Here is a 15,777-nt window from a genome sequence, read left to right as displayed (position 1 = left end):
CGTAGTGTAGGGCAGCCACTGGCAGAGCACAAGTCCCACAGGCAACCATACGTTTTTTTTTCAAGTGCTTGTCGTAAGCTTTTGTAGCTTAGGCATAAGGCCACATGTGCAGTTCAAGGAAGCCGGTGGTTATGAAATGAGAGTACAGTTGCCTTGGTATCCGTGGAGTTGGCTGTACACTATCAGGGCTGCGCTGCGTGCTGTCAGTGCCAAGAGCAAAGGAGGGATGTTGCTCTGATGCCGCTCAGGCACGAGGTGTGCTGCGATTTGGAAGAGAAATTTTAAGCAGTGAGATGACGGGGATGCCCCAGGGGAGACTGCAGGGTGGTGAAGAAACGGAGGCAGGGCACTCCTAGAAGTCTTTGTTTTTTGTCTGTATCTCTGCATCTTTTGGAGCCTCAGGGATCATGGATAACATACAGTAAAGGTTGAGGTCTCTGTGGAACCGGTTCAGCTCCAGCATCTGCACATGTGCTCACTGCAATCTGCAGTTTCCAAGGAAATCTCAGACAGTCTGGATTTGAAACTGCTCTTCAGAGTTTGCTTTGCAGAGCCTCCTTGCCATCAGGGAATGGAGCCAATCTAGTGGGGAGATGGCTAGATTTGAGGAAAACTTGGACTATGCATTGCCAAAACAGAGCTTTTCCCAACAGAGCAGGCACAACAGGCAGAAAGGAACCAGCCTTGTCCTTAGTGTGCACTGCTGAAGCAGAAGGCTTGATCCTGACCGCCTGTTCTGTGTATTCCTGCACCCAGCAGTGACCTGCAATTGCAGTGCTGGCCGAAGCTGCCCTGTTCAACTCTTCCCTTCCAGTATACCATCAGCTCGAGAGTGTTAAAACTTTCCTGTTTCCCTTCTTAAGCAGAGGACTGGGATGCCTGCTAGTGCTTCCATTAGGCAAAAACAAGCTTTTGTTTTTGCTTGGCACTGTTGCTCTCTGGGCAGAGTGTACAACCCCACTTGCTCTCCCACCACTTCATTATCTTCTGCTGTTTTGGGTACATGTTGTCACCTCATCTTCACTGCCTGTCTGCCCCCTTGGCTTGCCTTGGACCACCAGTCTCCTGGTGTCTGCCTGCTCATGTTCTGCTTCTTCCAACTCCCATCTTCTGAGCTTCAAGTCCACGCTTGAGCCAAGTTCCTAGCCCTTTCGCAGGCCTCTTACTGGCTTTTAGCAAGTCAATAGGTCTGGCTCTTGTTGCCATATCACGTTACGTGCGTGTAGTTGTGTTTCTCCCTTTTTCCAGATTGGCACGAGACAGGATAATGTCTGGCAATGTATATATATCACTTTGATATGATGAAGCCCAAATGCTGCTGGAGACTGCTAAATGTTGCTACTCAAGCTAACTAAAAGCAGCCCAAAACTCTGTTTTGCATAGCATCTCTGGTAGTGTAAAATATCTTTGGTGCAGAAGTTATTTAATCAGTCATGAAACATTAGACTTGTATTCAATTTAAATTTCTGCTTGGGCAGTCAGCTGCACTAGAAATCTATGTAATATTTCTTGATGACAAATTGCCTCTATTTAGCAATATTGGTCTGCCCTATTCTAGGCTTTTCTCAGAGGTATGCGAGAGGCAATGGAGGGAAGTAGGTACAAGGGAAATTCTGACTAAACATAAGGAAAAAAGCTTTTGCCTCGGAAGTGGTCAGGTGCTGGACCAGAGCCCTAGAGAGGCTGTGGGTTCTCCATCCTTGGGGATGTTCAAAACTTGACCAGATAAAGCCCAGAGCAACCTGTTCTAGGAGACCCTTCTTTGAGCAGGAGGCCAGATCCTGAGCTCCAGAGGGTCCTTCCAGCCTGTGAGTCTGTGTCAGGAGGGCTAAGCGAAGTGCACCAGGTGTGGTTTGGCTCAAGACTTGCTATTGTGTTTGTGACAAAGTTGAATTTCTCCATGTTTTCTTTTCCAATGCAGATATTGATCCAGCTGGGTACAGCAATGAAGCCTATGGAGCTGTGGAAGATAGCAGTCATCACTTTGTCAGTGGTGTTGGGTTTCGCCCTTGTCATTGGCTTGATCACATATTTTTTGTGCAATGGTAAGTGTACTTCCCCCTCTCCACACCGGTCCCCAGTCACAAGACATTGCATATCTGTTGCACTTGCTAAGTGGTCCTGTCTGGTTATGAAAGGATGAAATTCACCCCCTGTGCATAGAATCCACATGAGAGAACTTATCCAGATTCTATTAAAGTCCTGTGTTAACTACAAAACCTTAAAGAATGCTTAAAACAGCATTTACCTGAGGTGAGGAATTCAGTTTTGTCAGTCTTCGTTTCTTCTGACTCCATGCTGCCTGTACTGGTAATTAGTCAATAATCAGCAGTCTTCTGTGTAAGCCAGGGCCATGTCTAGCAGTTGGCCTATGCAGAGCAAGCTCAGTCTTGGACAGGCTTTTTGCAGAGGCTGAACCTGGCACCTCTAGGAGATTCCAGAATGAGAAAGAAAGGTTTGGGCTTCCTGGAGCCCAACATCAGTCCTGGTTGGTGACCAACCAGCTTCAGTAGCCCTTGAATGAAGCCATCCCATTCCCAGGCTCTGAGATACCTGGATGAGGGAATTTGAAATGCGTTCCTGATAGGACGGCACTGGCTACTCTGCTGTCTCAGCTTGCTGAGACTCGAGGAGACCACAGCTTACCTCTGGGCAGCAGATAAACCTGGCCAGGATGCGCTGTAGCTCTCCTATTGCTGTAGCTCTGCCTTTTGCTAACTGCATTACAGGGCTCCTCTCTGCATCTGCTTCAAGGCCAGATCTTAACCTTACCCATTCAGCCATCAGGTTATAAACAGCTCCGGGGAGCAACAGGATGACCCAGAGCCATCCTTCCCTACAACGCTGCTCAGAGCTTGGCCAAGTTTGCAATTCCCCACCTGATGGGGTCAGAGCTAGAGCCTGGCAGCCTGGTTTGGGCCGTGTTCTGCAAGGTGCTGTGCATGTCCGAATTGTAATGAGGATGGTCAGTGATCTTTCCTCGTCTTCTCCTGTAGATCAGGACCGATATTACAACGCAACTTTCAAAATCTCCAATGTCCACTATGACCCTTACTACCAGAGGCAAACCACTGAACAGTTCAGACACCTGAGCGAAAAGATTGAAACAATGGTAAACTAAGATTTTTCTCTGTCTCTGCCTGTCCTGTGGGAAAGAGTCCTGTGACTGTGGTTATAGTGGGCTATTCCTGGGTCAAGGAGTTGGGAGCATGAGGAAAAAATGAAAATTAAGCACTGGAGAGGCTGACTCTGCTCCCCAGCAAAGCCATTCACCTGCATTTAGCTGCGTGCACTGAGTCCACTGTGCCTGTAACTGCCAACAGAGAAACTGGGAATGGCAAGGTTAAGCCTAAAACTTCTGGAAATTTAGGGGGATCCCTTGAATGGAAAGATGCCATTGGAATCAACTGGAAGATCAGCAGTGTTCATGCATATGGCCCTCAGTGCCATTGTATCTGCCTATCTTGCAATTTTTCTATGGTGTTTATCTTCCCAGACTCCTTAGAGGTAGGTTGGTATAGATGTTGGGCACTTTGGGAGAGAAACAGCTCAGTGTGATCAGGGCTGAGATTGTGACAGTATTTAAGTGTCTAACTTTCCTTGAAATTGTCAAGAGTTAGATGCTTCACTACTGTTGGGAACTTGAGGCCTTTTTGGCTTGCCAACAGTTGCAGGGGATTTCTGTAGAGGGCAGCAAATGACCCTGTGCCTCCCTGCTGTGTGAGGCAGGACTTGTAAATGCAGAGCCATGGACATGTTCAGTGCAGGGATAGTGCCTGATAGACTGTGTTTTTGATATGACATTGTGGGGGGCCCATGCCATGTATGAACTGGAAACAGGTGAAGTGCCCGACATGTGCTGCTGGCAGGGTGGATGCTGTGTGGCTTTCTTTGCCTTTTAAAAGGGACAGTGGGAAATTGAGGTGGTGTAGAAGAGAGCCTCCAAAATTATTTTAGAGCTGGAGAAAAAACAGTGTGGTGAGAAAGCCTTACATGGAGAAAATATTGAGGGAGAGGTCCTGGCAACTCATTTTTTTGCTTAGAAAATCAAGACTGCCTGTCTTTCTGGGTGCTGTTAATGTTTTTTGGTTCAGCACCAAAAGGTGGAGGGATCATGCAGCTACTGCTTCTCCACACTGGAAACTGCAACCTTAAGCTTAAAGCTTTGCCATAGTGGGTTAACAATGCCTTGCTGACTGTGTGTAAGTAGATGGTAAGCGCATACGCTGCCCGTCCCAGCAGCCCTGCAGTGCAACAGGCACCCAGAGAGCAAAGGGACAGCAAAAGCTGCCCACTTGGCTGCTGCTTTTGGTGAATACCAGTTCTGCAATCTTCAGTGGAGATTTAGCTGTAGCTTGGGTAGAGTTAGAGATCTGAAAGCAGCTTCTCGTATTTTAGAGGCTCGCAAAACTCTTTTCTACAGAGAGCACACATGCGTTACAGGTGCGTTTTTAACACGCTCTTTTCCTTTAACAGATGTCCAGAATATTTAAGGCATCCTTTTTGAGCAAAAGATACATCACATCCCATGTTGTCAGTCTAAGGTAAGTAATATGAAGGTGAGGAAAAAGCGGAGATGAGAAATTTTCTCTTTTCCCTACTCCTCAACCACACAGGGTGCCTGGTTGTCTCGATTTTTACTAGCAGGCCAGCTAAGTCTTGGCTGTTTGTTCCTCTCCCTCGATGTTCACATTACAGAGGGCTCTGTCATCTTCAGAGGTCAACAAGGAGGAGAAATGTTGCCTTGTACTTTTGGAAACTGATCCCTCCAAACACCAATTCTCTGTGGTTTGTTTCAGTAACTGAATTACTAGTTGATACCAGCCTTCACTGCTGTGGTAGTCATGGGCATGAGAGATCCAGAGGTGGCTCCTTGTTCCACGCCAGGCTTCTCATGGATGTAAGGGCTGGTGTTTACCCCTCTGCATGGGGTACAGCAGGAGGTGGCCACCTTTCTCCCCTCGATGAAGGGTTCTGAAGGGATAAATGATTCTACCATGAGATACCGGGATACAGACTGGGGAAGGGGGGCAGTGAGACATATAGGTATAAAGGTCCTGTGGGAGGGCTTTAAGTGTTTCTCCTCTGTGCAGTAGTTATGCAGTGGTAAGAGCCAGCACTTCCCTCTCCTTTGCATAGTTTTGGTTTGGAGTTGTTAAATCTGTAAAGCCTGATTCTGCTGTTGAATATTTTTCTCTAGGCAGCAAAAAATGTCCGTCTTCCTGCAAATGTCCTTCTCCACAGCACTGTTTTGGAGGTCTCTTGCTGTACCTGTCTCTCTAGATGGAAGTGAGACATTTCTTTAAGCTGTCCAATATTGTTTTCCAGTGATATTTTTGTCTTCTGCAGGCCTACCATATTGTGTATTAACCGAAATTAAGGAATTTGAGGGCTACGCTTCAACCAATCTCTTTACACCTTGTAGACTGGCCAGATAGTATATTCTCTAAGCTTTGTTTTGCTACCTTTGTACCTTCTTGTACAACTGGGTGCTGGGCCAGTTTAACCGCACCTCTGTTGTCTTTGCCCTCAGGCCTGGCTTGGTCTTCCCACAGGCTGTTAGTCTGGGCTTAATTTTTTACATTTACATAATACAGCGTATTAGGGCTTAATGTTTTACACTAACAATGAATGATCATGCCTGACTCTGGTAACTCAAAAAGCTAGCAAGAGTTTTGTCTTCAGTTGCTGTGGAGCAAACAATACTTCAGTAGAACCAGGCAACAAATGGATAACTAACTTGGGAAGAAATGACAAAAGACTTTTTAATTTCTGTGCATCTGGACTGGATCTTTTGAATGGCTGTTGGGAATGGCTTGTTGGGCATCTGCATTCTTTGAAGAATTTGACCATTTCTGCATTGTTCCTGCTGCTGTCTGCGAGCTGCGTGGAGACAAATGGAACATTTCCTCCTCAGCTGCACTGCTTAACCGCTCCCAGAACATCCCTTGGATCACTGTTACAGCATGAGTTGTGCCCTTTGCTACCTACTGACATATGTCGTCATCTTCCTTTTTCTGTGTGCAGCTATGTTATTCATTTTATCCATCTATGCAGACCAAACCTGTTCTTGTACAAGGAAGGCAGACAATGCAAAATAAAACAAAGGATTAGTGGGCAAAGGGAGGATGACACTACTGACTTTGTTGATGTTGGTTTGCAGCCCAGATCCTGGCGGAGTGCTTGCATATGTCGTTCTGGTATTTAAATTTGCCTCAACTGATAATGAAGCAGCAACCTGGGGTCGCATCAACAGTGTGTTACGCAAAGGGCTGGAAGCAAGCACCACGTTCTTAGAAGTTGACCAGTCTACTCTTAGACTCACAGGCAAGTGCCCTAGGTTTGTGTTTTTAGCTTGGAATTTGTTCCTCATACTTGTCCTCAGTATAATGGGTTTCACTTTATTAAGCAAATGTATGTCACTGCTGTTTTCCTGTCCTGTCTCAAAATGGTAGTTTGGACAGGTCAGGTTGTCTTATTGGCTGATGGCCCAAGAGCTGTGGCACAGGAAGTGGTGTGAACAGAGCTAAAGCAGGCTGGCGCTCACCCACGTTAGCTTGAACTCTGCTCTGTGCACTGGAGCTTCTGTTGCTGTGAAGGGCCCTAGTCCCATTGAGCCAGGTTATGTCCCACCTAATTCACCAGAAAAAGGCCTGGCTCTGTAACTGCAGGTTCACCAATGACTTTGCCTTTTGTTTTCAACATTCAAGAGTAATGAAATGGTGACTGACTTGTATTGCTCCCTGCTGAGTTTGCTAAGGCATGTAGGGAGCTGGAGGGGAGCCTGTATCTCCAGGTACACGAATGAAGAATCCTCAAGTCATTAAAAAACAAAAAATGCAGAGCTGAGTCATTCCCTTCCCTGTCACCTGCTGTTTTCCTTCCATATGTGACAGATTGCTGTAGCAAGTGTGTTCATAACCTAATCTTGAGCTTCCTAGGACAGCAGTCCTGTTCGGTGAATCTGTCATTGCCTACCATGAGAATCTGGCAGGGAGAGTTTTTATTGGGAAGAAATCAGTACCATAACAATTTAGCTCCAGTCAATTATAGTACTGAAGATTTATGAAGACTGTTCTGAGCACCTCTGTGCTTAATCTGAACAAATGCATATAGGCTTTTACATCATGCACAGTGCCCAGCATATATAGATGTTACTTGGGCCTATTTGCAGGCATCTGCTCTTGTTCACCTCTGAGCTAAGGCAAGAGAAGAGCTTCCTTTGGCCTTATATTTTCAGTGATGGATAGAAGCTTAACTGAACTTCTCCAACAGAGCACACTTCTCCTATTATGCTATTGTCACTCCACACAGCAATCCAAGCCATTTCATTTATCTTTGCTGGGTACAGGAAGGGCATCTGTGCTGGTTCAGATAGGAGCATGAGGTATACTCACTGTGTCTTGTTTGTTTTTCATTTCAGAGCTGAATATGGAAAAGGGAGAAAACCTTTTAAACAACTGTAAGTACAAACACTTTATTAAAATTAATCTGGGGACATGGTGCTGTAGGTGCTGTGGTTACCAGATTTTTATGCTTAAGATCCAAGTTGAAAAATAACTTTTTAAAATTGCTAGAGCAGCGGATAATGCATGAGCCAGGGAAGACTCGTCTTGTTTTCTTGCAGTCATATTGACTGTGGTGTTTGGAATATTAGGCTTTCATACTTGTAAGGGGTGGGCAGCTCTTTCTTTGACTTTAGCTATGGGAAGTAGGTTCCTTAGAGGCATGTAAATGGACTGTGCTTGGTGAGCTCTGCATGAGGACCACAGCTGCTGCAAGCAGGGACTTGGCTCATGGCACTCTGCTTCTTGCCGGCAAAGCAGAGAAGCTCTTACACTGCTGGCAAATTCGTCATTCCTCTCTTTCCATGCTTCTTTGCTTGTGTGTCTAGTGATAGCCGCCTGGATGAGAAGGGGTGTTGCCTTGCTTGTGTCCTATGGAGGCTATGGCCCTTGCTGGTCATGTGCAACCAGGTGTTGCAGATCAGAGGTGTTGCACAGCAATGCAGGATGTGGGGCTAGACGTGAGCTATCTGGGGAGCTACCTATACAGTTGGGATGTTACAAATGATGGGAATAATGCCTGCACTACTGAGTTCACAGGCTTGTGCACAGTGTCTGTCTTCTGCACATTTTGATGTTGGTGTGTGTATTAAAGTGTAGAGCCTGGTCTTGGCCTAGTGGCTGTTTATATGGAGATTCCTCCGTGTTTTGGTACTCTAGACTTTTTAACAAGTCTGTATTTTTCTTTAAATACTAAGGGTGTGGGTTTTTTTTTTCCCCATGCCATTCATGTGAAGGCTGTATGAGTGTAAATGCTTAGATTATCAGTACATGCGTATGTCTTGGCTGTGCCTAATAATCTGTGTGGGTGAGCGTGTGTGCACAGACCCACCAAAGGGTATTTGTATATTATGTTTCCCTTTCTACAACCATGGTCACATACCAAACAAGGTGAGGTTTGTAGAGAGGCAGTATTTTTTTTCATTAAGTAAACAGTTGCAAAACTAACAGTCTGCTGGATATAAAACTTGCATGGGAAAGAGCTTGTGTGCCTGACAACTGGCTTAGTGGAAAGGTATTAACTTTTCTACCAAGCTGCTTGCCCCACATCCATCCTGAGACCCTTGTGACAATGACGCCTCATTTCCCTATTATCAGAGGTACTGCTGTAGCTGAAGGTTGTCACTTGACAACCCTACCCTGTTACAGCCCCACCAGCAGCCACGTGGGCCTGTCCAAAGCAAGACCCTGACCTCCTTGAACCTGAATGACAGCTAAAGCAAAGCTGCCCTCTCTTTGGCAGGCTGTGGGACAAGGAGGCAGATGACCTCCTTTTCAGGAGTGGAGCGAATAGCTGGCGGGCAACTTGCGCGGGACGGGGAATGGCCCTGGCAGGCCAGTATTCAGCTTGATGGGATCCATCGCTGCGGTGCGTCAGTGATCAGTAATACGTGGCTGCTGACTGCGGCCCACTGCTTCAGAGGGTAAGTCACTGGCACCTTTCTGGCCCCATAGGCTTTGGGACTATTGGGTGCTCTAATAGGACCTTATGTGGCCTGCTGATGTTGGTATCTGCTGAAGCATAATGTGGTTTGACTCTGCTGTCTTCCTTAGACATCATGCAGCATTTTGCTGTATAGGAAAGCTGAGCTCTTTGGGAAATCTTGTTTTGTATGCCTGTGACTTAACCTCCAAACTCTTTCAGAGGAACAGACCCTCGGAGGTGGACTGCCAGCTTTGGGACTCTTTTGAGACCTCCGAAACAGAAAAAATTTGTCAGAAACATTATCATTCATGAAGAATACAATGACCACCTCCATAACCATGAATATGATGTGGCCGTTGTGGAGCTTGCCTCCCCTATTAAGTTCACGAGTGATGTGCATAGCATCTGTCTTCCCGAAGCATCTCATGTCTTCCCGGACAACGCCTCCTGTTTTGTCACAGGTTGGGGAGCTCTGAGGAATGATGGTAAGTGTCTCCTCTTCCCATGCCCTCCCACACATGTATTGGAGAAGCCTCCTGTTAGTTTTTTATTTGTTTATTTTGAGTTGATTAGACCTTCTTGTTTGATAGGTGTATTTGCTAACAGTGCACTCATTGACTTTGTTCCCTGCTTTTTTGGGACTTTTTGTTGGCACCTGGAAAAAAACTACAGGTTGGCCCTGCAGGAATAAGAGCAGTTTTTCTGTTGCTGTTTGTAGCATAGTGCCTGACTGCATTCGTTCATCTGTTCGCACTGGCCTCATCCTCTGGCTTTAACTCTCATACAAGTTCTTTGCCCTCCAGCTTTGTCTGTCATAGATGTATCATAACTGTTTTGGTCAATTATTCTGTCTTCAGTCCTCATTCAGGCTCCAGTTCATCAAATGACTTGAGAATGACCTTCATTTAAAATTAGTCAATGTTAAAGATTTGAGACAATGCTCAGAGCTAAAAGTGTACTGATGAGAGCCACTTGACTAGAAGCTGTATTTTGTGTTAGGCTCTTGCTGTGCCTAGTAATTGTCCAAAGCCACATTCCAGTTAACCAAGTGGCTCTTTCCACTGACATCAGGGGCACATTTTGTAGCATACAGTTGGGAATTGAGCACTGAAATGTGTACAAAAAAAATCACTTCATGGTTATGCCCATTATGTTAAATAGCATCTGGTGAGGCTGGAGAAAGGATTATGTTTGGGACAAGTGAAGGACTTCAGGAGAAAAGAAACTTCTTCTTCCTGAGACACTGGGTATATCCCTTTATTGCCTGTAATGGCAGAAAAGCTGTTAGGAAAATCTGGTTACTTGTAATTCCCACGCACTTTAGGTGACAAACTCTGTGTGCAAACCCTGAAGCCACTTTTTCTTGTAGGCTACAGTGTTAATCAACTTCGACAAGCAGAAGTGAAAATTATAAGCACCAGGATTTGCAATATGAGGCAAGTGTATCATGGAATGATAACACCTGGAATGCTGTGTGCAGGATACTTAGAGGGGCAGGTGGATGCCTGCCAGGTAAGTCTCGCCTCATGTAATAGTAGAAATGAAATGGTAGGCTGGGTGGGAGGTGCTGTTTCCTAGTAAAGACATTGCAGAATCGCAGAATGGCTGAGGTTGTAAGGGACCTTTGGAGATCCTTTAGCCCAACCCCCTGCTCCAGCAGGGTCACCTAGAGCAGTTGCCCAGGATCCTGTCCAGACATAAACATGCTTTGGAAAACCTTGATTAAGTTATGGGGTTCAGGATCTTGATTGATGTAAATTAATGGCTTCCTTGCTCCTGGGCTGAAGTCTGTGCTTCTGTGTATAATTTGTGCATATAATACATGTGAGAGAATGGAGATGTGAGGGTGTAGAATGGGAGAGACTCTGAATTAGGCACAAGCTGTCACCATGTCTTCTCCATAAACAGTGTGGAGATTGCATTATAGCTATAGTGTAGAGCCAAGAATATCTTTCCCTTGTAACAGAACATAATGGTTTGATACTTGCTGCACTGTTTGCCCTCTGTTTGTCTGCTGATGTTTCTTTCCTTAGGGTGACTCTGGTGGGCCACTGGTGAATGCAAACTCCAGAGGAATCTGGTATCTCGTGGGAATAGTGAGCTGGGGAGATGAATGTGGCAAACGAAATAAACCAGGAGTGTATACACGAGTGACTTACTATCGAGACTGGATTGCCTCCAAAACGAACATCTGAAACCTGCAGTGGGTTAAGCTCTGCGGGCTGCGTGTAAGGCTATTCCTCTGACACATTCTGCTCTGTGGTTATCCTCTAATTGGCTGCTGCCTTAGCTTGTGGTGACGTATCAAATGCCAGCAAGCTCAGGGTGGTCTAGGACTTGAAATTGCTTTGACCTACAGCCAGAGAGGAACAGACTCGATCTGTATGACCAGGAGCTTCTTGTTCAGGAAGTACTCTGCTGAAGGGGCAGCAACCTTGGCTTCTATGCCTGTGCTTCCCCTTTTCACTGTGACCAAATGTCTTGTCAACTGCTTTTGTATCCAGGCAAAACACCTGAGTGCAATGATCGTTCACCAGCATCCTAGACAAGTTGTAACTGAAATGTGGGGCATCCATTTGCCTTGTGCTGTCAAGGCTCCATCTAGCTGTAGGTGAGCTAGAATCAAGCCTCAGCCTCAACTGCTGGACTTGAGACCAAAGAACACTTTCCTTTCACACCAGTCTATTGTCATGTTATGATATTTGATTAAAGTTCCATTTTAAAACTTTCTGTATTGTATGGTTCTGAATAAAAGTGCTGTTGGCTTTTTGTGCAGTGTGGAGGACTGTAACAATCTCAGCTGGACCATTGCAAAACAAACGAACAAACTAGCCTGCTTGGTCTTGTGAATGGTGTTCCCAGGTTTTTATAAGTTAACATCTATCTTCAGCTGCATCCTAAAAAGCTGTCCTTTGTGCCATGGTGGAAATCCAGTAGTGGGGCAACTGTCTCGCTCAGGACAGGGCAGAACTTCAATCTGACGCAGGAATCAGTGTAAATGTCTCTTCTTGCAGGAAGCAACTGCCTGTGTCCCATTGCCAGACCACAGCTAATCAGTCTGATCGCAACCACACAAGCATCCTCCTCTTTCTAACTTGATGTTTTCAGGAACTTGTGTTTCCACCTGCTGTGGTGGAACCACCAGCATGTCTTGGCCCCTGCTGACACCCCAGTAGCAGAATGCACCCATCCCTGGTGAGGATGCTTTCCATGGTGTGTATGCAGAGCCTTTCCAATGCTTTGTATGGATGCTGATCTTAACAACAGCAAGGGTTGTGGTCTTTGAATCACTACCTACATAAAACACATGCTTTCTTTCCTTTTGTGGTCAGAAGAGAAAGAAAACAGCAAAGGAGATGCCAGCCACACTGCCAAGACCTGCAGCTGGTCCAGTGTGGCAAGCAGGCAGGTGACTCGTGCTGGACTAGAGGAGGCCAAGAGCAGGCTCTTGGCATCCTTGTGATCAGAAGATCAGAATCCCTCAGTGATCAGTCATGAGGAAAGCGTCTGAACTGAGTAAGAATCAACTGATGTTGCAGGGTCTGTTCTAGCATGAAGGACAAGGGTCTGAAGCTTTATTTTCTACATTTATGTGTATCAGAAAGACCTGACACTTAATCTTCTGTCAGGGAACTTCTCTTGTGCAACATTCTGAGCGCCAGTAACAAAACCTTGGTGGCTTGATTTTTATATAGGGCATAAAGTATCATGCTGGTTCCATAGGTCTGTTCAGCCCAACAAATCTCATTTACTCCCTGAAGCATTGTCTGTAGAGGATGCTTAAAAATGATGTATGACAGGTACATCTGAGGTTTTTTTGTGAGAAGCAATTATCTTAGTGGGACAGTGAGTAAAGTCATGAGTCTTCATAACAAAAAGCCTCCTTGCAAGATACCATGAATTTCCAGTTCCCAAAGCACTTCAAGCTTGGTTTTTCAAAGGGCATAATGGTTCCTGCTGACTTTGGTTGTAATTTGGGAACCTGATATTTTTAGGCTTGTAAATCCTAGCTATGTTACTGGTTCCCAGAAACAGGTAAGTAGATGTCTCAATGATTTCTTTTGTATCTGTGAACTTTCCAGCTGTGCTTATCTTGGATACAAAACCAGAAAGCCTTAAGCGTTTTGTCTTGTGCAAAGGGCTGCAGTATCAGTCCCCAGAGTAACAGGCATAAGGCTGAAAAGGTTTATTATTTGCTTAAGGAGTGACCCTTTCTGAGTCCCGGAGATACCAAGAACCCAATTTGCCTTCCTGCTGAGTGCCAGTGTGGTGCAGCCAGGAGCTGTGGGGCTGTAGAGGACCTGATATTTCGACTGTGTGTTTTGGGAGTCTTTATTTTGGACTGTCTATAGCCTGTCTCTGTGGACTTTGAGTTTTCCTGGTAGCAGCTGGAAAAGTCTTCTGGTTCAGTTCCTCGTGGAAGGAATCTAATTTGCGTGTCTTTTGGTGATGCCAAGCAGAGGGTAAAGGGGGACTGGCAGGAGCAGCACTTTAAAGAGCATGCCTCATCCACAGTGAATCATGCTGGTGTCGATGGACCAGAGTTAATCTCCTCCTCATGGCAAAACTTCTATCTAGGTCAACATTGTCTGGCTTTTCCTGAGGGAAATATGAAGCAAGGCAGGTGGCAAACCTTTTGATTTGGTTTAGGTGGCCTAGCAGACTAGTGTTGCATTTAAGCTGAAATCTTGCTTATTTATGAAGCCACAAGCTTTGTCTGCCCACAAACATGTCTTCATAGGAATTAACATCAGCACTCAAGGCAGAACAGGACATATCTAATGATACAGTTGTGTGAGACACACAGGAATGTGTTCCATTTGTAGAGTTAATAAAACCACTTAAAATCTCTATTGTTCCGTGTACTTATTGCTGTGTCACAGTAAGCAACTCTATGATGGGGAATCCTGTGTTTTACAACATGTTACATTCATCCTATACTATATATTTACTGGCTTTTATGTCATTTTACTCTCTGGCCTCAGTTTTCATTTACCTCAAAAGGTGCGTTTTCGAAGTGTCTATGCTGTTCAGGCATTACACTGTGCCATTGACTCTTGATTTGGGTGCAGTTGTCTTGGGAAATGAGCTCTGATTGATTGACATTCCCAGGAGGGCACAAACCTGCTATAGTGTAAGTGGGAATTGGTGTCGTGCCCCACCCCGCCACCGAATCCCAGTGTCCTTGACTGGCCTAGGCCAGGCTGCAGTAGCCCTGGTTTCACTGACTTGTCATTGGAGGTGTGTAGCTTGAGACCCCTGTATGCAGCACCCAGACTTGGACAGGGTTGCCCAGAGGTTACCCAGCTGTGCATGCAAGTGGGAGCTCTGGACGTACAGCAAGAACCAGCCACTAGAGGGTGAATGGCACTGTACAAGAGCTTTAAACTATTTCCACTGGTGGTGCTCTATTTCAGCTCAGTGGAGATAATCTGGAGAACAAAGGACTGTGTCCTTGTTGCCTTGAAGTTAGAGATGCTTGATTATCTCACAAAGCTTGAGGAGAGCATGGCTGTGCTGCTCTTAGTGTAGTCCTCTAGAATACTGAGTGAGTTTTGGTCTCTTCCCCCATCAGAAAGTCTGCATCCATGCATTGCCTTTAAGGTATGTAAGCTCAGTATGCCCTGGCTATGAGCAGGGAGCTGAGCAGGTTTTGCCTGCCAAGGCCATAGTATTATGGAAAAGTAGATTTGAAAGGCACAATACCATGGCCTTTTCCCATCCAGAAAGGAAACTTAGTCCAAGTTGCACCATATTCAGAGCTAGAAAATTAAGCTCTTCATGGACGTGCTGGAGGCCATCAATCCTGGTATGTAATATCTAACAGCTAAGGGGGAGATCTCAGGATCTGAGACTGTTGTTGGAAAGGGAAAAAGCAGTACAGCAGCTTTAGTCTAGTAATAAAGGACATACAAAGTGTGCTGAGGATGAGAAGGTGGCTGGTCATTTGGAAGAACAGTAGCCCTTTGGTCACATATTAATGGGTCTAGTGCAATAAAGGGAGCCTTAAACCAGGGGCAGTTGTCTTAAAGGGCATCTCACTGCTTTCTTATCACAATTTTTTTTTTTTCATGGCTTAGGGAAAATTGCTTTTTGGTGAGTTCTGATGGAGCATGTTCTGTGTGCATGACACTTAATTAAAGCATTAATGAGCATTCGGTAGCTGGTAACTGTGCCATGACCCAAGGATACGTTCGGCTGGTGTGGTTTTATCTGGCTGGGGGAGCTGCGTGGGTGGAGTTCCTGTCCAAGGGTTTGGATGTAAGAACTGAACGGAGGAACTACTCCCTTGTTCTCTGGTATGTGTGGTTGAACATGGATCCTTCTATAAAACATAGCTGTCAGGATTTCAGCTGGCCTAGGGACTTGGATCCATTATTGCTTCAAAGAAAATCTTTCACTCATCCAGTTAAAATACTTGAGCAAATACCTCAAATGGTTATTAATCTGCTTTATCTTAGGGTAATACTCTTTTTAATTGAGTTGGTTCTTACATGACACTTTCTTTGCTTCTCAGTAGCTTTGAAGAATATTTTATGTTTGCAAACCACCATTCATTGCTAGTGGCTTTTTGTCAGAAGCAGATAAGCTGTTTCTGTAAAAACAGAGGAAAGGCTTTTGTGAACTTGTTATTGAACAATGTGATGAGTTTCTTTTCTGTAGGGTTGGATAGGTGCAAGGAATGCAAGGCATGTCTCTGATTCACTTGATTAGCTAATTAATTCCTTCCTCCTTCCAGTAAGCCTGAAAGGTTGTGCTTGCTATGTCATGTTTGCCCCCTTGGCT

At 45.4% G+C, this 15,777-nt stretch overlaps 1 protein-coding gene across 1 annotated transcript; it reads left to right on the top strand.

The window, feature by feature from the left end:
* Window positions 1–1,915: 1,915 nt before the first annotated feature.
* Window positions 1,916–11,743, top strand: LOC112988231 (transmembrane protease serine 11C-like). Its single transcript, XM_026108562.2, has 9 exons — window positions 1,916–2,045; window positions 2,997–3,112; window positions 4,477–4,544; window positions 6,164–6,327; window positions 7,424–7,462; window positions 8,809–8,989; window positions 9,211–9,476; window positions 10,361–10,503; window positions 11,025–11,743. The coding sequence occupies exons 1-9, from the start codon at window positions 1,916–1,918 to the stop codon at window positions 11,184–11,186; spliced, it is 1,269 nt and encodes a 422-aa protein (XP_025964347.2). The 3' UTR covers window positions 11,187–11,743.
* The last annotated feature ends 4,034 nt before the right edge of the window (window positions 11,744–15,777 follow it).

The sequence above is a fragment of the Dromaius novaehollandiae genome, chromosome 4, assembly GCF_036370855.1.
Source record: "Dromaius novaehollandiae isolate bDroNov1 chromosome 4, bDroNov1.hap1, whole genome shotgun sequence".
NCBI classification, from domain to species: domain Eukaryota; kingdom Metazoa; phylum Chordata; class Aves; order Casuariiformes; family Dromaiidae; genus Dromaius; species Dromaius novaehollandiae.
This window is presented reverse-complemented; position numbering and strand designations above follow the sequence as displayed.

Coding starts and splice junctions, on each gene's coding strand:
- LOC112988231 (XM_026108562.2), top strand. CDS start 1,916: ATGCAGATATTGATCCAGCTGGGTACAGCAATGAAGCCTATGGAGCTG. Junction 6,328..7,423: donor GTCTACTCTTAGACTCACAG/GCAAGTGCCCTA, acceptor TTTTCATTTCAG/AGCTGAATATGGAAAAGGGA. Junction 8,990..9,210: donor GCGGCCCACTGCTTCAGAGG/GTAAGTCACTGG, acceptor AAACTCTTTCAG/AGGAACAGACCCTCGGAGGT.